Source organism: Nicotiana attenuata, unplaced genomic scaffold (genome assembly GCF_001879085.1).
Source record: "Nicotiana attenuata strain UT unplaced genomic scaffold, NIATTr2, whole genome shotgun sequence".
Taxonomy (NCBI): Eukaryota; Viridiplantae; Streptophyta; class Magnoliopsida; order Solanales; family Solanaceae; genus Nicotiana; species Nicotiana attenuata.
Genome location: NW_017670731.1, coordinates 218,519 through 237,952, shown reverse-complemented (window position 1 = coordinate 237,952; position 19,434 = coordinate 218,519). Strand labels below are relative to the sequence as shown.

Here is a 19,434-nt window from a genome sequence, read left to right as displayed (position 1 = left end):
CATCAATCAACTGTACAAACAATAATAACCAAGGACTAAGTCCGGAGAAAACTTGCCAGAAAAGCTGAACAACCAAAGCTATAATGGAGAAGCGCTCAAACTAAAACACAATTAGCATGATCAACAGGTAAAAGATGATAGCTGAGAATCGACGAATGATCAACAGGTAAAAGATGATAGTTGAGAATCGACGAATGATTGGTAAAGATAAACCAGTAAAAGTAGACAGAGAAAAACAAAGAAAGATGTCGATGGTATGTGGAAAATGAAGCAAACTAAGGGGTTGCTTACTGGAAGCAAAAAGTCAAGTGCTGCCTGGTCATTTGAATATTTTACAGATAAGTGGCATAAGAGGCGTTAGTTTATTTTCATTTAATAGTGTATTCAGATATAAAAGAGGGGTATTTGTAATTTAACTTTTCTCTTAGGGTCCTGCTTTTGATATACTATAGATGATATACATTCGACAAACGGGAATAGAATTGGATGTCATGTTCATTTTGTCTACTAACCTCTTATTAGGTTTCCATAGCCCAGTATCTCCCCTCGTATTTCTAAATGAGGATAGAAAAGGCAAATCCTAGAGGAGAAGTCCTTTGGAAGCATTTGTCGCGTTCTCCATAACACGATCAATGTGTTCAGAATCTAAACTTCCTAATTTGTGTCACCAATTACATGGGAAAATATTCCTTCAACCTAAATTTTTCCACCAATACCCGATGAATGTGGCATAACGTAACATTAGCCAAAAAAAGACCATTGGCATAGTACAGTTATGCATAGTAAGGAAATATGTACCCCAGAGAAATTGACACACATGGAATTGGTTCTGAATCAACTTCAACGAGGTAGCAGGCCAGTGACGGAAAGTGGTTGAACTCACAGGCCACATTATAGGAACAAAAGCAAAATGGTCATTTCACATGACAGGATTGGCTTCTTCTGGAATCACAGTCAACGTGGCAGTAGCATTATTCGCTCTTTTCACCACAGCTGTCAATTGTTTTCCAAGGTTTTCGCCCATTATATCAATGATCTGTAGCAAAATCAGAGAATTAAAAGTCACTAGCGCTTAGTACAGAGTAATGCCGGTAATTATTATTATATAAGAGCCAAGCAACCAATTAAAATAATAATATATTGCAGGTAATTGTCATTATATACCATCACACTCAGGTTTCAAATTTTGCACTTCACATGGATGTCTTAACTTTTCATCAGTAGAATGAATATTTGTCTTTTCATCTATTTTGTTCGGACTCTCCGAAAATGTTGCCGGGTGCGCGCCGGATCCTCCAAAAATAGTGTATTTTTGAAGGATCCGACACGGGTACGGCATCATTTTCGAGAGTCCGCGCAACATAGCTTTTCATTTTCAACTACAAAAATTTGCAGAGTAACCATGACACCTGCATTGTAACAGTCAAAATTACCCTGATCATCGGTAAAAGCACGTAGAAGGGGAGCCTTGGAGCAATGGTAAAGTTGTCTCCATGTGACCTATAGATCACCGGTTCGAGCCGTGGAATCAACCATTGATGCTTCCATCAAGATAGGTTGCCTACATTACACCCCCTGGGGTGCAGCCCTACCCCGGACCTTGCGTGAATGCGGGATGTTTTGTGCACCGGATAGCCCTTTTCCCTTTTTATCAGTAAAGCACGTCTACTGCTCCTTCGCCCCAATAGTAAGGAGGAAGAAACTGAAGGCTGTTAAACCATTTTGTAGTTTCCATTTTGCTGGAATGAGATTTTCAGAATATTTGTGGGAATGAAGAATTTACTAGACGCTAGATGGAACTACAAGAATCTCACCATCTTCTTCTATGCTGCTTTTCCAGCGCAGTTGCTCTGAAGCAAGCATATTGACACCTAACTCTCGTCCCGTTTTTATTGGAGCCTTCTACCCCCCAGACCCAGCACCACAATTCCACAATCAACCCACCTACCCCTTCCCCTCCAAAAGTAACACAAAAATAAAAAGAAAAGCAGTGACAAAAGCACCCAGTCATTGCCTTGTCTTCAGTTCTGGGTGCTTTTTCTTTCTTTGGTGTGTGCGTGTGAGACTATTTCAAAGGAGGTTTATGCATGCTAGGGTGGAAGCAATAGGTGGAAAAGGAGGAGCATTTGACAAATAAAACAATGAGAAAAAGGTAGGACAATTAATAATTACACAAATAACGATAAGGAAGGAAGGGCTTTCGACAATGTGCCAGCTGGAAGTAAGGGTAGAGTTACCTTAAAAGAAGCAACTGGTCTTCAGAAGAAAATCCTAAGCAAAAGGGCTCAAAGTGGTAGTGTGTGAAATGAGAAGGTAATGGCTACAAACTCTGACCAGGTTCTGGTGATTAATACAAATATAGCATCAGCTGAGGGAAATCAGGTTGCTTACATGGGACCAACTTAGAGGAGATAATAAAATGTCATCTGGTATTTTGCAAACCATAAAAATACATATCCCCAAGAAGTATTACAAAGAAATAAGAAACTTGTAGATCACCAAGTCTGCAGGTGGAAAATTATCAATTTTTTATTCTTTTCGTTTTGTCCGTTCTGTCCCTCCAACCGGACGTCATTAACATTATGGCTCTTAAGGTGATTTTACCTCCTTTATACTCCCAACAGGCTTTCCATCAAATTCAACAACCACGTCGCTAGGGTGAAATCCAGCACGATCAGCAGGGGACCCTGGAGTCACCTGCGAAAATAAATGATCCACTGTCTCAAAAACATATTCAACAGACAAACATGTAAAGGTCCAAAGAGAGCAATAAGTTATGTACATAACCCAGAAAAAGACCAACATGTATGTTCGCTACTTTAACATCCTCCCTATAAAATAAAATGACAGCGAAAATGATTGGCAGGTCTCATCATAACACCAAAGCATCAAAAGGGTGAATATCTAAAGACTAAAGATTCGCGATGCAGCAGTAGTGCCTAAGAATCCATGAAATAAATTAACAAGTTTAATGTCACAGTTCAAACCCCATACACAAACAAATGGCAAAGACATGTACCTCACGCCAGTGCGCCTTCAAATTTATAACACGGAGATCTATTCAGAGATGTACTAGTATACGAGGAAAAACAAGACAATGAAATTTATTGTTATTGAAATAGTGCAAATGCCCGATATCATTGATCATCAACAATAAAAAATAGTGGTGACAAAGCTGGTGATAGTTAAACACCAGCCTAACATCCATCTGTGTAGCAGCATTCAAAGATATAACAGGAAGTTCCAGGCAGGAAGCTGATTCTAGGTTTGATCAAAAAATAGAATAAGCCAAACTAAAGAAAAGCTGAACTCTCATGTTTGAGCTGCCACACTTATAAATCTGAATATTCCCTGGAAAATGCCACAAATCAAATGATAAACAAGCAGAAAGCTTTTTACAGCCAATGAAACAAGTTCAGATGGTAAAGAGGTTCACGTTAAATTAGTTTTGAGTCCATGACACGAAATATTTCATGTCTTCCCTGTTTTTCGGGAAAATAAAAATCTACTACAATCTAGAATTCAGTACCAGAGTTGTCTTACTTCATCAAAAAAAAACAAGTACCACAGTCGCTTCTGCGCAGCTGTAGTGCACATACTATCTGCCCCTAAGGTCTGTAAAAGAGAGCCTACTTCACCAGATAAAAGAACAATCTATAAATAAGGAAAGAGGAAAAACACAAGATGCCATACCATTGATACAAGAACTCCCTTGTTGACTTTTGGAAAAGATGGATCTCTTTCCTGAAGCTGTGCAACAACCATATCATTTAGATCGAGCATTTTCAAACCCAACCAAGGTCGAATAACTCTCCTGTGTAAGATCAAATTCCATCACTAAATTTTTTTAAAGAAAAGTCTCAAAATCAATTAAAAAAGAGTCTCAAATACCTCAGAAAAGGAAGGAGTAACTCTTAAATGCCCATGCAAGAAGAATGATTACATGGAAACTTATTGGTTCTTATCAATTAGTCAAGTTTGTGAGACAAGAGAAGAAAAGTGTCCTTTAAAGCCAACAGAGATTAAAAAAAAAAAAAAGAGAGATGTCAGTAAAATTATGGTAGAAATGCTCACGAAATCTCCAAATATACATTCAAGAGTGACAGAGCCTCTACGGCTCTATGCCTGCATTTAGATCTTTCAATATATTCAGTATTCATATCTTTTGATCTTTCCTGTTAGTGCGAGTGAATCGGGAGAGGGGGAAGGAAATGTTAAAATCAAGCCTACACAAAATGCTGATAATTTAGCACCTGACGACAACTATAGTGTTTTGATATCATACCCCCTTTTCTTGAAGTGGTCTATAATCTTGGTAACAGAATCAATTGGTACAGCAAAGCCCAAACCATCAGCTGCCAATACTTTCATGATATTAACTCCGATTACTTCTCCATCGACATTTACAAGAGGTCCTCCAGAATTTCCCTACATTGGGGAAAGACTAAAAGTTATGCTATATGTCAAAACAAAATAGGTAGTTTCATATTTTGAAAATTGAAGCTGAAAAGAGGAAATTTTTTTCATCTATCATAATCCAGTCAATCTGGAAGAGATAATAAAGCAAGACATGCTTCTCAGGATTTCATAGATCCATGCAGACGTCAACACAATTAGAACATTTTTCCACCGTTTCGATCTGTCAAACGGGTGTTCGACTTACATACAGGATTGCATTATGCAGGAAAATTAGCCCAATTAGAAGGCAATAAGAAATTCTGACATTACTGGACAAAATGACTTAAGATGCCATTCCACACACACTCCTCAACAATCAACTTTTCCTGCTCCCTCCCGATATATTGCTCCTACGCCTCTGTTTATTTATAAAAATAAGAAAACGATAATATCTCCTTTGCCAGTTTGCCTGCCCTTAAGCAGGTATAAAATCCAATGCCTCAAAGCTCTCGCGTCAACCATTTTTTTTTTTCTGATGAAGTAAATTAGATTCATTAATATCAACCAGTGATTTTCTCCTTCCCATATTCAACTGTAAGGGGAGAGGACGACCCATCGCCTCTAAGCCTCAAAAGGTATTAAGCAACTAACAAGCACATCTCACTCCTGAACTAGTTCGATCGAATATATGAATCCGCTATAATCATTTGACTCCCTTCGAATCCTATATATATATATATATATATATATATATATATATATATATATATTGGGAGTGTTTTTCAATTAAGATTATTAAAATATCCCACATATCCAATACAAGTCTCAAACTAGACTAAAGCATCTGACAAACACTGGACCAAAATAAACGATCTGAGTGCTACAATAACAACTGAAGTTTAGTCCCGATTAGTTGGTCACCCAGAAAAAAGGATGTATAGAATTGGCATAATTAGCAATTTACCAACAGTTATTGATTCAAGGGAACCTTCACAGCAGCAATTTTTGGGACCACATGTTTATTGGCAGATTCCAGAAAATTACTTCTAGTCCCAAAACCCAAATCAGGTTTCTTAATTATAGTCCATCGCTGTTAAAGCAAGATCGGAAGTATATCATATTCAAATGTGAGCGACAACATAAGTGGGTATAAAATAATTTCGTGATGGATGGAATTTTTCTTAGTACATAAATGGTTTACATAGACCCTTGTGGTCCGGCCCTTCCCCGGACCCCGTGAATAGTGGGAGCTTAGTGCACTGGGCTGCCTTTTGTTTTACATAAAAGGTTTACATTACCTGTGAGGCAGTTTGAGTTTTAAGAAATATGCAAAAGCACAAGAACAAAAGTTCTTTGTTTGGAAAATAGAAATATATATAGATTATCCAAAAGGGAATATAATATGTTGTATTTTGGATAGAGGGAGCATTTGTTTGTTGTCTATTTCCCTTACTATTGCACCTTTATCTTAGTAGGCTTAAATAAATATTTAGGCTTAAAGACTAAATATTTATGTCTAAACTGTATGTCGCTGAAAACTTTAAGCCACTGATATTTAATTATACAGATAGTAAGTTTGCAGTATTTAGAAGAGACATGCATAAGCTGCAGGATAAAAAATTAGATGCTACAAGAAGAAGATATGGAACAGCATTCCATTATGCATTGTTATGTATTGTTTAGCTAATAGTATAAAAGTGAGGAATAGATGAGCTTTTGAACGACTTGAGAATTCTGTACTAAAAGTTAAAAGAACCCTTGTTTCATTTACTTTAGGCGTAAACATGACATCCATTTTGTGTAGATAGTTGGCAGGAGTTTTGGATGATCAATGCAATCTTGTAGTATAACTTTCTTTTATTGAACATCATCTTGGTGTATATCCAAAAAATTTGATTTATAAAAAAATTAAATTTGAATTATTTAGTAAACTACTTAATATAAATCCGTGTTATCCATGGCTAGATAATATAACTGGAACAGCTATATTATACTCCTTGGTTCCAATCTAGATGATACTCTTTCTATTTTGGGGACGTTCAAAACGTTTGACACTATTCCACTAATAATTTAGAATTTTGATGTAATGTTCTCTACTAAACTAATCAACTATCCCTTCAATTTTTTTTCAATAACTATAATATAAAAGTCAAAGTAACATCTTAAACTCCATATCAAACACTATCATATAAAATGGAATGGCAGTCTAATTTCAGAAAATATCATTCCACCTGAGAAAAGTTCTGCATCCCAAATGTTTTCCCCGGCAATACACATTTGTAAAAGTTGCACAATTGCCTGAATTAATCATACACAATCATGTGAAAGAAATGAAACTTCTTGGAATCTTAAGACATAACTGGACCAGACTTCAGTTCAGATTTCACAGCATGTGTCGCTTTTGGATGACATGATAGATCCTAAGGAAGCACTACAGCTAAAGTTTTCTTAATATCTAATTTTCAACTGGGGATTGTCTTCTGCAAATAGGACACTAAATTCCCAGAAGTACTCTTTCTAAGAAGCTCTAAATCCACGTAACAGGGACAATCAACACCACAGGGAGCTAAGGTTCAACGAGAAATAGATCAAAGCAAAGTAAGCTATGTTATGTATCTGATTAGAACTATGCAATTGTATATCCCTCAAAAACCTGCACCTCCTATGGAACTACAAAAACTAAAATCTATTATTTGTAGGGAAGAGGACTGTATAGATGATGAGTCCCAAATGCTAAACCTGATGAGGAGGTTGGTTGTTGAGGTGGGATGACTAAGGCCACAATCCTTTACTGAAGCTTCTTGCTGTAAAAAAGAAAGGAAAAATATTCAAGCTGCACAAATTCCATTGACAGCCAATATCCTTAAAGAACAATATGCACTCTAATGCATTGAGACTGCAGATGTTGATAAGCTTAGATTAAAGAAAGAATAGGACTCTAATCCTACACATACTGACCGCGAAAATTACACTTCGTTACTGGCATTATTCATTTACTCTCTCTACTAGTAAAGTCTTGAAAGCTCATCGTTTGATGTGCTTCTCATGGAAAAATTTAGATATGATTTGCACCAATTACAGAAACCCCCCACCCACCTCCAAAATAAAAGAAATCTAAAGAGCAAGGAACATTAGAAATAAGAAAATATATACAAGAACAATGAGTAACTTACAGCATTAATAGCACAATCAGTCTGTAAATACTCTCGCCGCATGCCCCCGAGTCCAAGATCGCTACTTTTACGATCGACACAGCTACATGGAACAGGGAAAGAAAAAGTTGGGATCAATAAATATTAATCATTTACGCATCATCTTCTCAGAGTAGAGATAATTAGGTCTGACAGCAGTGGACATTTCTCTGGTTCATGTTATTCTGCATGCCCATACAAACTTATCTTTGACCGAGACTTCATGAAACAAATAGTTTTGCACCACTACTAAAAGAAACAGAAGAAACTTCCATGTTGCTTTCTGCTCATATTACCTCACAATGCCTGCTGTAATTGTATTTTGAAGGGAGAGGGGGCAACCCATAGCCACCACCCAATCCCCAGGGCGAAGCATATTTGAAGTGCCAAGTTTGGCAGTTGGAAGTGGAGTTTTGGATTTTATCTTTACAATTGCAATATCAGAATGTAGATCGGCATTGACCACAGTACCCTCAAATACACGGCCATCTTGCAAAGTCACATCAACCTACAAAAAAGGTTTTCAAAATTGATTGAAATAAGGACAACAGCGAAAGAATACAGATGATAGATAGATAGATATGGACAAGCTACTTTAACATAATGACCCATGCATACCACTCCAAAAGAAAAAAGAAGAGGATCATCCTTCGGATTTCAAGGTCCAAGACAGAAGATCAAATACACTAATTACAACCAAAAAATAAAAACGGAGGAAAGAAACACAACCCTATCCACTTGCATACAACGGTGTATCTAGGATTTCAAGAACATGGGTACGCTATTACGAAGAGGTAGATTCAGGATTTACATTTGACGCATTCAACCTTTGCATTCTTACCATGAATTCATTATACTTCCAAAATTATAGGTTTAAAAATAAAAAAAATTTGGCAATTTTAGTGATTTTCCACATATTTATATAATTTGTACCGGAAATTGTTAGGATCAAGTGAACCCATTGCCTATACGCTACATCCTCCACTATCGCAAATTTTGATAAAGACATTCAGTTAAATTATACAAAATTTATCGGTGATAACAAAAGAAAAATAAGAATTTCAACTTATTAGACTTGGGAATTTAATTTATTTGAGAAAGGGTAATAATTTTATCATCAGCACCAATAGGGCTAGTATCTAATAATTACAAGAAGAAAACCCCTGCAATTCTTACAAGGAGTCAAAAAAGTCTAGCAATGATTCTGCATCGTCTACCAACTGTTCTTTACACCAAGGTCATCCATTACGAAAAGACCTTCCTCTGAGTGGATATGTGGAAGTACGCTATGATGATCCAGAGAAACGTGTGGTTTCTGAACCCATTGAGATGACCCAAGAATTTCGCTATTTCGATTTTGCTAGTCCTTGGGAACAGCGTAGCGACGGATAATTCAGAATCAGAATAGGTCCAGTCCAGGGGACAAATCAATAGGAAATGCTATTTGCTTCGTAAGAATAAGAATTCACTTCTATGAAATGAAAGAGTTTCACGGGAATTGTCTTGATCGTCGGATATCATTGAGAAAGAAATAGGAAGAAGTGTTATCGAACGATTTCCTGCAATTCTTCCCAGTATGGAATGAGTAAACAATCAAGCTACAAGTCTCGATCTATACGAAACGCAAAAATGAAAAAGAGAAATGCATGAACTCTCGATTTCTGGGTTGAGCTGCTCTCGCCTTCAAAACATCTTGCATCCCTCTCTTTCAAACTATCCACCATATGCAAGCTAGAACAATCTTCCATCATACCTTGTGACAAGTTCTTCCTTTTATACTATTCCAGCTGCACATCAGACCAATTATGTCTTTAGGCATCACCCAAACAGTTCCAACTAGTGTTACAAAGAGCTGCCAAAATTGTCTAGTAACGCAGTGTAGGAACAGATGTTTCATTGGTTTCAGCACCCTGCAAGCATAGAAAGCATGTAGAATTGGTCTGAATACCTCTTACCCGTAGAATTTCCAGTGTAAAGCAGGCTTTTCTTACCACTAACCATGAAAAACATATAACTTTGAATGGTACTCTGATCTTCCAGATCCTTTTCGAAAGCTAGGGGTGTTGGGCTGCCCAACAGATGAAAGATAGGTGTATGCTGCTCTTGACTGTGAATTTTGAGTTACTGCCTCCTTTCCATGTAAGAGACTCCTCTTCCCCATCCAATCCTGCAACCTTCTAGCATTTTGAGAATTTCAGTAACTCTAGTTACTTTCCAGTTACTGATAAACCTTCTGAAAGTTAAGTTCCAAACATGGGGCATCCAAGATTATTTTATTATGGTATTAGGTGAAGCTTAAAGGATAAATAGATTAGGAAAGAGGTCTTTCAACGCTCCATGCCCAAGCCAATCATCATTCCAGAATGAGACAATCCTTCCATCCCTATCTTAAGACCTATGTATGCTGAAAACTCCTTCCATAGGTTCCTAATGAATTTCCCGTTGCTAACTCCATAAGGAGTTCTCACTGGTTTGGTACTCCAGTGTGCCCTGACTGCTCATACCTGCACTTGATAACCTGTTCCATAAAGCTTGTTTTCCAGTGTTGTATCTCCAAATCCATTTCATTAAGAGACTTTTGTTATGGAGACTTAGATTTATAATGCCTAAACCTCTAACTCTCTTTCTTGAAATAAGAGCCTTCCAGTAAACAAGATGAAGGCATTGGGTTCTCTGTTGCCTTCCTAAATGAAGTTCATTCTAAGCTGGTCAATTCTATTCCTTACTTTGACTGGAATAGACGATAAGGACATGATGCATGTGGGAAGGGAATCCAAGACAGTGCTTACCAAAATGATCCTTCCCCCTAGGGATAAGTACTGAGTTGTCCTTCTTGTAAGTCTTCTCTCACATTTATCAAGTACCCCTCCCCATATTTCTGCAGCTTTGTTCTTAGAACCCAGTGATAATCCCAAATATTTGGTTGGTAAAATTCCTACTTCACAACCCAAAATCACAGCTAGAATTGGACTATGTGGAACTGCATTAATTGGTACCAGCAAATTCTTTCTCCAATTAACATGAAGACATGAGATGCTTTCAAAAATTGTGAGGACCAAGCTCAAATGCATTAACTGAGCGGGTTCAGCATCATAAAGAATTAATGCACCATCAGCATGCAACAGGTGTGAAATCTCCATACTGGTGTTCCTGTTCTGGACTATACTATAAAACCCTTCAAGCATCCGCTAGCAGTGAAAATTCTCAGCACATTGCTTACCCCTTCCATGGCAAGTATGCAAAGGAAAGGGGATAGAGGATCTCTTTGTCTTAAGCCACTCATTGAAGGGAAGAAGCCTTCAGGAGATCCATTAGTAAGGACAGAGAACTTCACTATGAAAATGCAAAAAATATCCAGTTGAGCCATTCATCCCCAAATCCCAAAACTCTCGGAATATTGATTAAATACCTCCAATTACATGATCAAACGCCTTTTCAATTTCTAATTTGCACAAGATCCCTAGTTTCTTCTCCTTTTGCCTAGCATCGACACACTCATTGGCTATAAGGGCAGCATCAATAATCCGTCTTCTTTTGATAAAAAACATTTGATGCTTGTTCACAATCGAATCTATTGCCTTTTTGAGTCTTTCTGCTAAAATCTTGGAGATAATCTTGTAGATGCTGCCACCACCAACAACAACAGACTCAGTGTAATCCCACAAGTGGAGTCTGGGGAGGATAGTATGTACACAGACCTTAACCCTACCTTCAAGAGGGCAGAGAGGCTACTTCTGAATCTTGTAGATGCTGCCGATCAGACTAGTTAGTCTGAAATCTCTCAATTCTTTGCCTCCATTCTTCTTGGGTATAAGAGCCATATGTGGCATTTAGGCTCTTCTCAAAGATTCCCCGAGAGTGAAAATTGGCCATGGTTTATAGGATGTCATCCTTCAAAAAATCCCAGCAAGTATTGAAAAACCCCATTAAGAAGCCATCAGGGCCAGGAGCTTTGTCTACAACACAGAGCCTTATACTATTGAGAACTTCTTGTTCCTCAAAAGGTCTCTCCAACCAGTTTTGTTCCTTCACTGTTATTGAAGCAGCATTCTGAAGGTTATAATTAGGCCTCCATGCTTCTGACTCAGAATATAACTGGTTATAAAAAGATATGATTTCTTCTTTGATCCCAACTGGATTAGTGACTTTCAACCCCATTGATCTCCTGCTTGCCTATGGTGTTGTATCTTCTGTGTGCATTGCCTATCTTATTAAAAAACTATGTTCTTATCCCCCTGTTTCAACCATAGAATTCTGGATTTTTGCCTCCATGATGACTCTTCATATTAGGGGATTTCCTCAAAGTCCAATGCTATGTTGGCTTTGTGTATCAATTCATCATCAGTGAGGTTTTTTTGTTCTTTCAAAACATCAAGAACGGCTAAGTGGTTCAAAAGCTCTGTTTTCCTCCTTGCTAGATCCCCAAAGTTAGCAGCATTCCACTCCTTCTACTTAACTTTTAAAAGTCTTTATTGCTAAAATATAATCTGGATAACCCTGGACTATAAAAGATGACCGCCATTCCTTAACCATCTCTACTACCTCCAACCACCAATTGGCAAACTTAAAGTATGATTTTCTTTGTTCCCAATCACCACAAGAAAGCTGGATAGGACAGTGATCAGATGTATCAGATGTGATTCTTGGCAAAGTAGACTATCTGATATTCCGGGAAAATTCATTTAATTCAGTGATAAAAAGAAACATATCAAGTCTTGAAGCAATCCCCTGGTTGTTACCTTGTTCCAAGTGAAGGAGCCCCCAAAAAGTGGAGGATCAACTAGCTGTAGATCATTAATTAAATCAGAGAATTTTTTCACAGCTTTAGTGAGGTGGTGATTATTGCTCCTTTCATTTGAATCTCAAGTTGTATTGAAATCACCACAAACCACCCATGGGCCACTACAAAGACCTTTTGAGGCTGCCATCTCCCACCACAAGCCTTGCCTCTCAATTCTGGAAGTTGATGCGTAGACCCCAATGATAAACCATTAGCTATAGCAGTCAATTTACAAGTGATGCACTGATTTACAGTAGTAATCACCTCCCCTTGAAGTATCCTTTTATCCCACATGCTAAAAATTCCATCATTGGTACCATAAATGCCTGGCTATATAGGTTATATCCCCTTCTATCTTTGTTTCTAGAAGAACTACATCACATATGGATTCATTAAGAACAGTTTTAATAACTCCCATTTTTTCTCTATCATACAATCACTATACATTCCACGAATGTATATTTATCTTCATTAATCTACTTTAATGGAAGAGTGGAGATGGAGCACGATGGTTCCTTTATACAAGAATAAGGGTGATATCCAAAATTGCAACAACTATCGGGGTATTAAGCTGCTTAGTCATACTATGAAGGTGTGGGAGAAGGTGATGGAGCTAAGGGTGAGGAGAAGTGTGTCAATTTTCGAGAACCAGTTTGGGTTTATGCCGGGGCGTTCGACTACGGAAGCCATTCACATAGAGAGAGAGGAAGAGGGACTTGCATATGGTGTTCATCGACTTAGAAACGGCTTACGATAAAGTCTCGAGAGGTTTTGTAGAGATGTTTGGAGGCTAGAGGGGACTTGTGGCCTACATCAGGGTGATTAAAGACATGTATGATGGAGCGAAGACCTATGTGAGGACAGTGGGAGAGGTTTCGGACCATTTCCCGGTCATGATGGGGTTGCACCAGGGGTTGGCACTCAGCCCTTTTTTGTTTGCCTTGGCGATGGACGTACTGACTCGCCACATCCAAGGGGAGGTGCCGTGGTGCATGTTATTAGCAGACGACATGGTTTTGATTGGCGAGACGCAAGACGGTAACGCGAGGTTAGAGGTGTGGAGACAGACCTTGGAGTCTAAAGGTTTCAAGCTAAGCAGAACCAAGACAGAATACTTGGAGTGTAAGTTTAGAGGTGCTACTCAGGGAGTGGAAGGGGGAGGTAAGGCTGGATTCACAAGTCATCCCTAGGAGGAAAAGTTTTAAGTACTTTGGGTCTATTATACAGGGGGATGAGGAGATTGGTGAAGATGTCACACAACGTATTGGGGTGGGATCGATGAAATGGAGACTTGCTTCCAATGTTTTATGTGACAAGAAGTTACCACCAAAACTTAAAGGTATGTTTTATAGAGCTATGTTGTATGGGGCTGAGTGTTGGCCAATCAAGAGCTCCCACGTCCAGAAGATGAAGGTAGCAGAGATGAGGATGTTAAGATGGATGTGCGGCACACCGAGTTAGATAGGATTAGGAATGAAGTTATTCGGGACAAGGTGGATGTGGCCCCTATTTGAGGTCAAGATGCAGGAAGCACGGCTTAGATGGTTTGGACATGTGAGGAGGAGAAGCACAGACACCCTGGTAAGGAGGTGTGAAAGCTTGACATTGGAGGGCCTTAAGAGAGGTAGATGTAGGCCGAAAAAGAGTTGGGGTGAGGTGATTAGGCATGACATGGCGCAGTTACAGCTGACCGAGGACATGACCCTTAATAGGAAGGCGTCGAGGATTAGGATAATAGGTTTGGTAGTCTAGATTATTCATATCGGTAGTGTTAGTACGTACTCTCGCATTTGGTTGGTATTAGGTTTCTTTGAATTTTTGGCCATTTCGATCATGTTATTATCTTGTTATGTATGCTGCTTGTCTGCTTCTACATGGTTTCTTGGTGTTGTCCCATCTTGTTTTCTTGTTATTATTGTGGTACTTATGCTTTCCTGAGCCAAGGGTCTATTGGAAACAGCTTCTCTACCTCCACAAGGTAGGGGTAAGGTCCGTATACACTACCCTCCCCAAGCCTCACTATGTGTGATAATACTGAGTATGTTGTTGTTATATTAATCTACTTTAAGGTTGCCTCTGCCCCTAACCTTAGAATGCCCATCTTTGTATTAAATACTTGATTGGAGACCTTCCAATTGTCTCTGGCCTTTTGATTTGGTTGCAGAAAAATTTCAGTTTGTGGTGTTCTCCATCTTCTTGTGCCTTCTGCTATTGATCTTCATAAATAAAGAAATGGCTTCCCATTCACACCCTTCAAAATCAACCCCAAATAGTTTGCTTAATTTGAGTACATTCAAGTGCATCCATAGTGTCGCTTCTGATTCTACCCTTTGAACTTGAATTTCTATTGGAGTGACTTCTTCATCAATGCTTGTAGTCGATTCCCCAAACACAACCAATTGTTTGTTACCTTTATCATTTTGGCTTGATTCCCCTGCTCCAGTGAGTTCAACATTTTTCACCTCTTGGGTCGATTGCATGTCTATGTGAGGGGCCCGGGGCAGACCTTCTTCTGGAACTAGACCAGAGTCGGTAGAAAGAGAAGAAGAGTTGAACACCAAAAACATGATATCAAAAGAAACTTCTCTATCTCTGCCTCATGTTCTATCAAGATAAATATTGGTTCTCCTACAGTTGGAGTTCGTGGAACAAAAGCTGGGGTGATGACTAGAAGATCCTTGTCGGATGGGCCATTAAGAATCGGCCCAATACTTTCATTAAAGAGTAAGGAGAATCTGGGCCTCACCTATTTGGGCCCAAACCTGAAAGATAACGGTTTAGTGGGCACGTGCTCCGCTTTTCTTTCCGGACCCTCTTACCCCACGTGTTCCTTTTTCAAAATTTTCCCCTTCTTTCGATGTGCCCATGTGACCTAGCCCCCGCTTTGCCAAGTAAGTCAATTCTCCCCCTATAGAGGATAGACTTCTCGTATCATCCAAAGGTCTTTGCCTATCTCGATCTCCAGGAAAGATTCTAGTTTTCAGAATTTCACACCAGATTGGAATGGTGTACAAAAGTCCATCCCTTTCCACCTCGATATCTCTCGAGACTTCTTTACTTAATGCGTGCCCAGTGGAGATAATTTATCAGAGTAGTCTCCTTCTCTATTTTGATCCATCCCCCACAATGATCCCCTATTTATTTGAATACCTTCTGAGATCATACATTCATAGGCAATCCCAGCAACCTTATCCAAACCTAGTTTCTTTCAACTTCATTTGGCCAGCAGCCAGTGGTAGAGCTCCACCATTCAAGCTTCCACTTCATTTCCTCCAACTCCATTCGCCAGACAAGTTGTGTTCAGTTATTTTCTTGATATTCAAACAGAAATCGATGATCGTTCATCTCAAAGACATTGACCCACATGCTGAATTCCATGAGTTACAGGCCCATCTCCGGACATCATTCAAAGTCGTAGTTTCCTGAACAGAAGCCTGAAATCTGCCAATAAGGCATCTACCTAATAGATCTTTGTCTGAGACTGTTGTGCCACCAGGGATGAATATTCTAGAACTGCTGCTTCTGATTGGCGAAACTTTTGCCCCTTTTGTCGTCCATCTATTGTTTCTGAAGGCTTCCATGAAAGAAGACTCCACTTGAAGGTTGCTGATGAGAGATAGCACCTTTTCTTTATCTGGAACATTAATGAAAGTGGATATCTTTTGGGCTATATGTCCCCACCCTTCCTTATATGTAGTCTTCGATGTAATAATGATAGATTTGCTTTCTCCTTGAATAGCAATAAAGCTGATCTATCTACCATGCTCATTGTATTTGAGAGTGCAGAAGAACTCTGGAAAGTGATCCTTCTTGTTCCACCTCTTCAGTCTTCATTGTCTTCTTTTGCTCCTTGGATGCCAAATTAAATACATATAAACTATCCATTTAATAACATGTTGATAGTAACTTGTCTTATTGAATTCCTGCTATGTTCAACCCAATCAAACCACTTCTCCACCTTGGAGCATCTCCTTGTGATGTCATATGATTTAAAACCTGCATTATAATAAACCTTATCTTCTTCCATGCTCTGAACAAGCATTACTTTGTCGAAAATAACTGAAGATGCGAATAAATTCCAGTCTAAACCGTCGGAATTTTCCCCTGAAAAAAGTGGTTGAAGAAAAAGGAACGCTAGAAAAAGTTAGCCTTGAGAAGGGTGCTTGAGAGCATTCTTCCTTTCTATCCTCTGATTCCGATTTGGATGTATGACTTGGGAATTTTGAAAAAATAAAGTAATAAAGAAAGAAAGAAAAACAAAAGAAGTACTTAATTGAAACGCCAAAAGGATACAAGACGTGTTCATCCCCTATTGATTGACCCAATTTTAGAAAAAGAAAGAAAAAAGTAACAAGATAGAAATAAGATTTGAACCTCCTAACCTAATTCTAGAGGAACAGTGAGATTTAAAACTCCGACTTCACTTTAAGGTGCACCCAATAATCATTGCACCATAGAACTCTTTGAGCTTGGGTGCACGCATGTAAGTTCAAGTAATCTTGAAAAATTATACCATTGTTATACATGATTTAGAGATGAGTATGGGTTCACGTGAACCCATACTCATACCCTTACCCATACCCATAAATACAACCCTGCTTGCACACCTATTCTTAGTCCTAGGAAGCAGGATTAGAATAAGCAACAAGAATGTAAAAGTATTTTAATGTGAAGAAGTGTGAAGCAATAATACAAAGTTCCATGCACACTTTGGAGCAAAATGCAACAGGTGTAACCTATATCGAAGTCTATTTGATGAACATACTAGAGAAAGAATCTCATTCTCATGAATCAGAAAGTTAACCACCAACATAATGCAACCATCTCTAACATAAGCACAATAGGACAGAATTGATTGAATGTAACGGCATTGCAGTAATGTGACAGGAATGACGCTTTGTCCCCGCAAATGTTTGCAATAACACTTTACAACACACTGACCTTTCCTTTTGATGAAATACTCAAGCCTTGAAAATCGACCACATGAGCACAAGTCAAAATAGTGCCGTCAGCATCTATTATAGTTCCTGATCCTATACTCTTTCCAGCGCTCAACCCGTGAAAGCCTACAAAAGGACCAAAAATATACGTTATAGCATATTACAGGCAGTCCCCATATTGAAAACTCTGTCCATCCCGTTTCGCATGACAGTATTATACACTAAATGATAGTAGAAAAATATTCAAGAAATGGTTAAAAGTTAGTCTGATCGAGAAAATATTACATCAAAGCTAAAATTTGATTACTTTAAAAACTAAGATTTTTATAAGTTGCGAAAGTTGTACAAAAATAGATTATGTCAACATCTTAGGATGTACTAATACAGAAAGAAAGACAAAAAATTGGAAGGGAGGAGTAATTAAGCAAATATAGTTAAAAAGCATACCCCTTGAAACAGAAATATTAACAACAGCAGGACCAACGGCGGCAGCTGCATTGGCAATAGTATCTCGTCCAAAACAATTACAACATTTATGTTGCTTCTCATCATCTCCATCTTCCCCACTACCTTCTTTCTTCACATTCTCAGGTGGGTCCAAACCAGTTCTAGCAAAAGATAATGGGACAATACCTAAAATTAAGTGGTATCAGCTGAATAAAAACAAAAACAAAAACAAAACAAAGTAGGAGAAATTATAAAACAATAATTTATGACAACATACAAAGTTGCGATGGGTCCCAGGAAAGAAAAGCAGGACGAAGAAGTTTGTCTTTCATATACGTCCAATGCAATGTCAAAGTATCTTTTAAAGGTTGCGGTACTGAAACCGAAACTGAGGTTCCTGAAATGGACCTCTATCAGAAATTTAGGGCACATTTGATCGCTAGAAAAAGCTAGAAGAATAGCAAAAATCTTAATTAAAATTCTCACTTGAACTGGTCTCGTTGCCAGTAAAAACTACTGTTGATCCAGCTGCTGCCAAAGCTAATAAAGGAATGAAGGATTTGTCACCGCAATCTGATAATTTTTTCTGCACAACAGTTAAAAAGTTTACTCAAAAAGATAGAAAACGATTGTATTATCAAGATATATGAAAATTTTGAGGAATTTGGGAAGTGTTTTTACCAGAAACCGTTTCATGAGTGCTTGATATGCCAATTAAATATTCGGTTCAATTGATTATTCGGAAGGAGGTTTGAGCAGTTAATTGGGGATGCTCCACACTCCGCTCTAAAACCCCCCACTTTGCAAAACCCAGAAAAAGTGGTTTCCTTCTCGAACCTACTGACACTTGGGGAGCAAGGCAGCTGACATGATAGATAGGACTTTAGTGCTGGGCTATTTTCTGAAAAAAATGTAGAAATATGATATTTTTGTTATAAATATATTATATTATAGATGTTTATGTTGAAATCGCGTGGCATAGCCACTTTTACGGTTGGCTATCGAAAAATAGCCACTGTTTACGAAGTCAATGAAAAATAGCCACTATTTGCTGCAATAGGGACCGGTCCCGTATAATTTACGGGAGTTCTGGTGCATTTGTGTACGAACTCTAGCATATTATGCTGGACCGGTATACTTTGCTAACTCCTGTAAAATTTGCGGGAGACTGGAGCACTAGTGCTCCAAACTCCAGTATATTATACTGGATATTTATACTTGCTGGAACTCCCGTAAAATATGCAGGAGTTCCAGCATAATTATGCTTGAACTCCCGTAAAATTTGCGGGCGTATTTTCCGGATTTTGAACAGTGTTTCGCTCAGATTTCTCTTTACATAAAAAGTGGCTAAATTTCGATGACTTTTGAAACTTGGCTATTTTTCAACAACCAGTGGTAAATCTGGCTATTTTTGAAAGGATTCCGCCGTAAATATGTTTATCTATTTAGTACTCTATTGGAAATAAGCCTCCTTAAGAAGCTCGATTATGGATAAACATTACCCACGGTAGAAGATTATCCATAGCGGGTACAATAAGCTTATCCTTTCGATACTCCGTTATGGATAAACATTACCCCCGATAGAAGATTATCCCTACCGTGTACAATAAGCTTATCCTTTCGATACTCCGTTATGGATAAACATTACCCTCGGTAGAAGATTATCTATACCCGGTAC

At 38.4% G+C, this 19,434-nt stretch overlaps 1 protein-coding gene across 2 annotated transcripts; it reads right to left on the bottom strand.

The window, feature by feature from the left end:
* Nucleotides 1-343: 343 nt before the first annotated feature.
* On the bottom strand, nucleotides 344-18,653 carry LOC109242764 (putative protease Do-like 14). Of its 2 annotated transcripts, XM_019409610.1 has the most exons (11): nucleotides 18,438-18,653; nucleotides 18,243-18,342; nucleotides 18,034-18,153; nucleotides 17,757-17,942; nucleotides 17,311-17,435; nucleotides 7,886-8,097; nucleotides 7,572-7,653; nucleotides 4,286-4,428; nucleotides 3,694-3,814; nucleotides 2,605-2,697; nucleotides 344-1,036 (listed from the first exon to the last, which is right to left on the bottom strand). In XM_019409610.1, exons 1-11 carry the CDS (start codon nucleotides 18,450-18,452, stop codon nucleotides 920-922), a joined length of 1,314 nt encoding a protein of 437 aa, XP_019265155.1. In that variant the 5' UTR covers nucleotides 18,453-18,653; the 3' UTR covers nucleotides 344-919. The 2 variants fall into 2 exon arrangements, with proteins under 2 accessions (XP_019265155.1, XP_019265156.1); XM_019409611.1 differs by lacking the exon at nucleotides 18,438-18,653 and having other exon boundaries at nucleotides 18,034-18,166; nucleotides 18,243-18,323.
* Nucleotides 18,654-19,434: the final 781 nt, after the last annotated feature.

Excerpts from the sequence above, each read along its gene's own strand:
- LOC109242764 (XM_019409610.1), bottom strand. Across the intron at positions 17,436-17,756 it reads TAATATTTCTGTTTCAAGGG|GCTTTCACGGGTTGAGCGCT; the intron begins GTATGCTTTTTA and ends GTCCTTTTGTAG. Across the intron at positions 4,429-7,571 it reads CTGATTGTGCTATTAATGCT|GGAAATTCTGGAGGACCTCT; the intron begins GTAAGTTACTCA and ends TCCCCAATGTAG.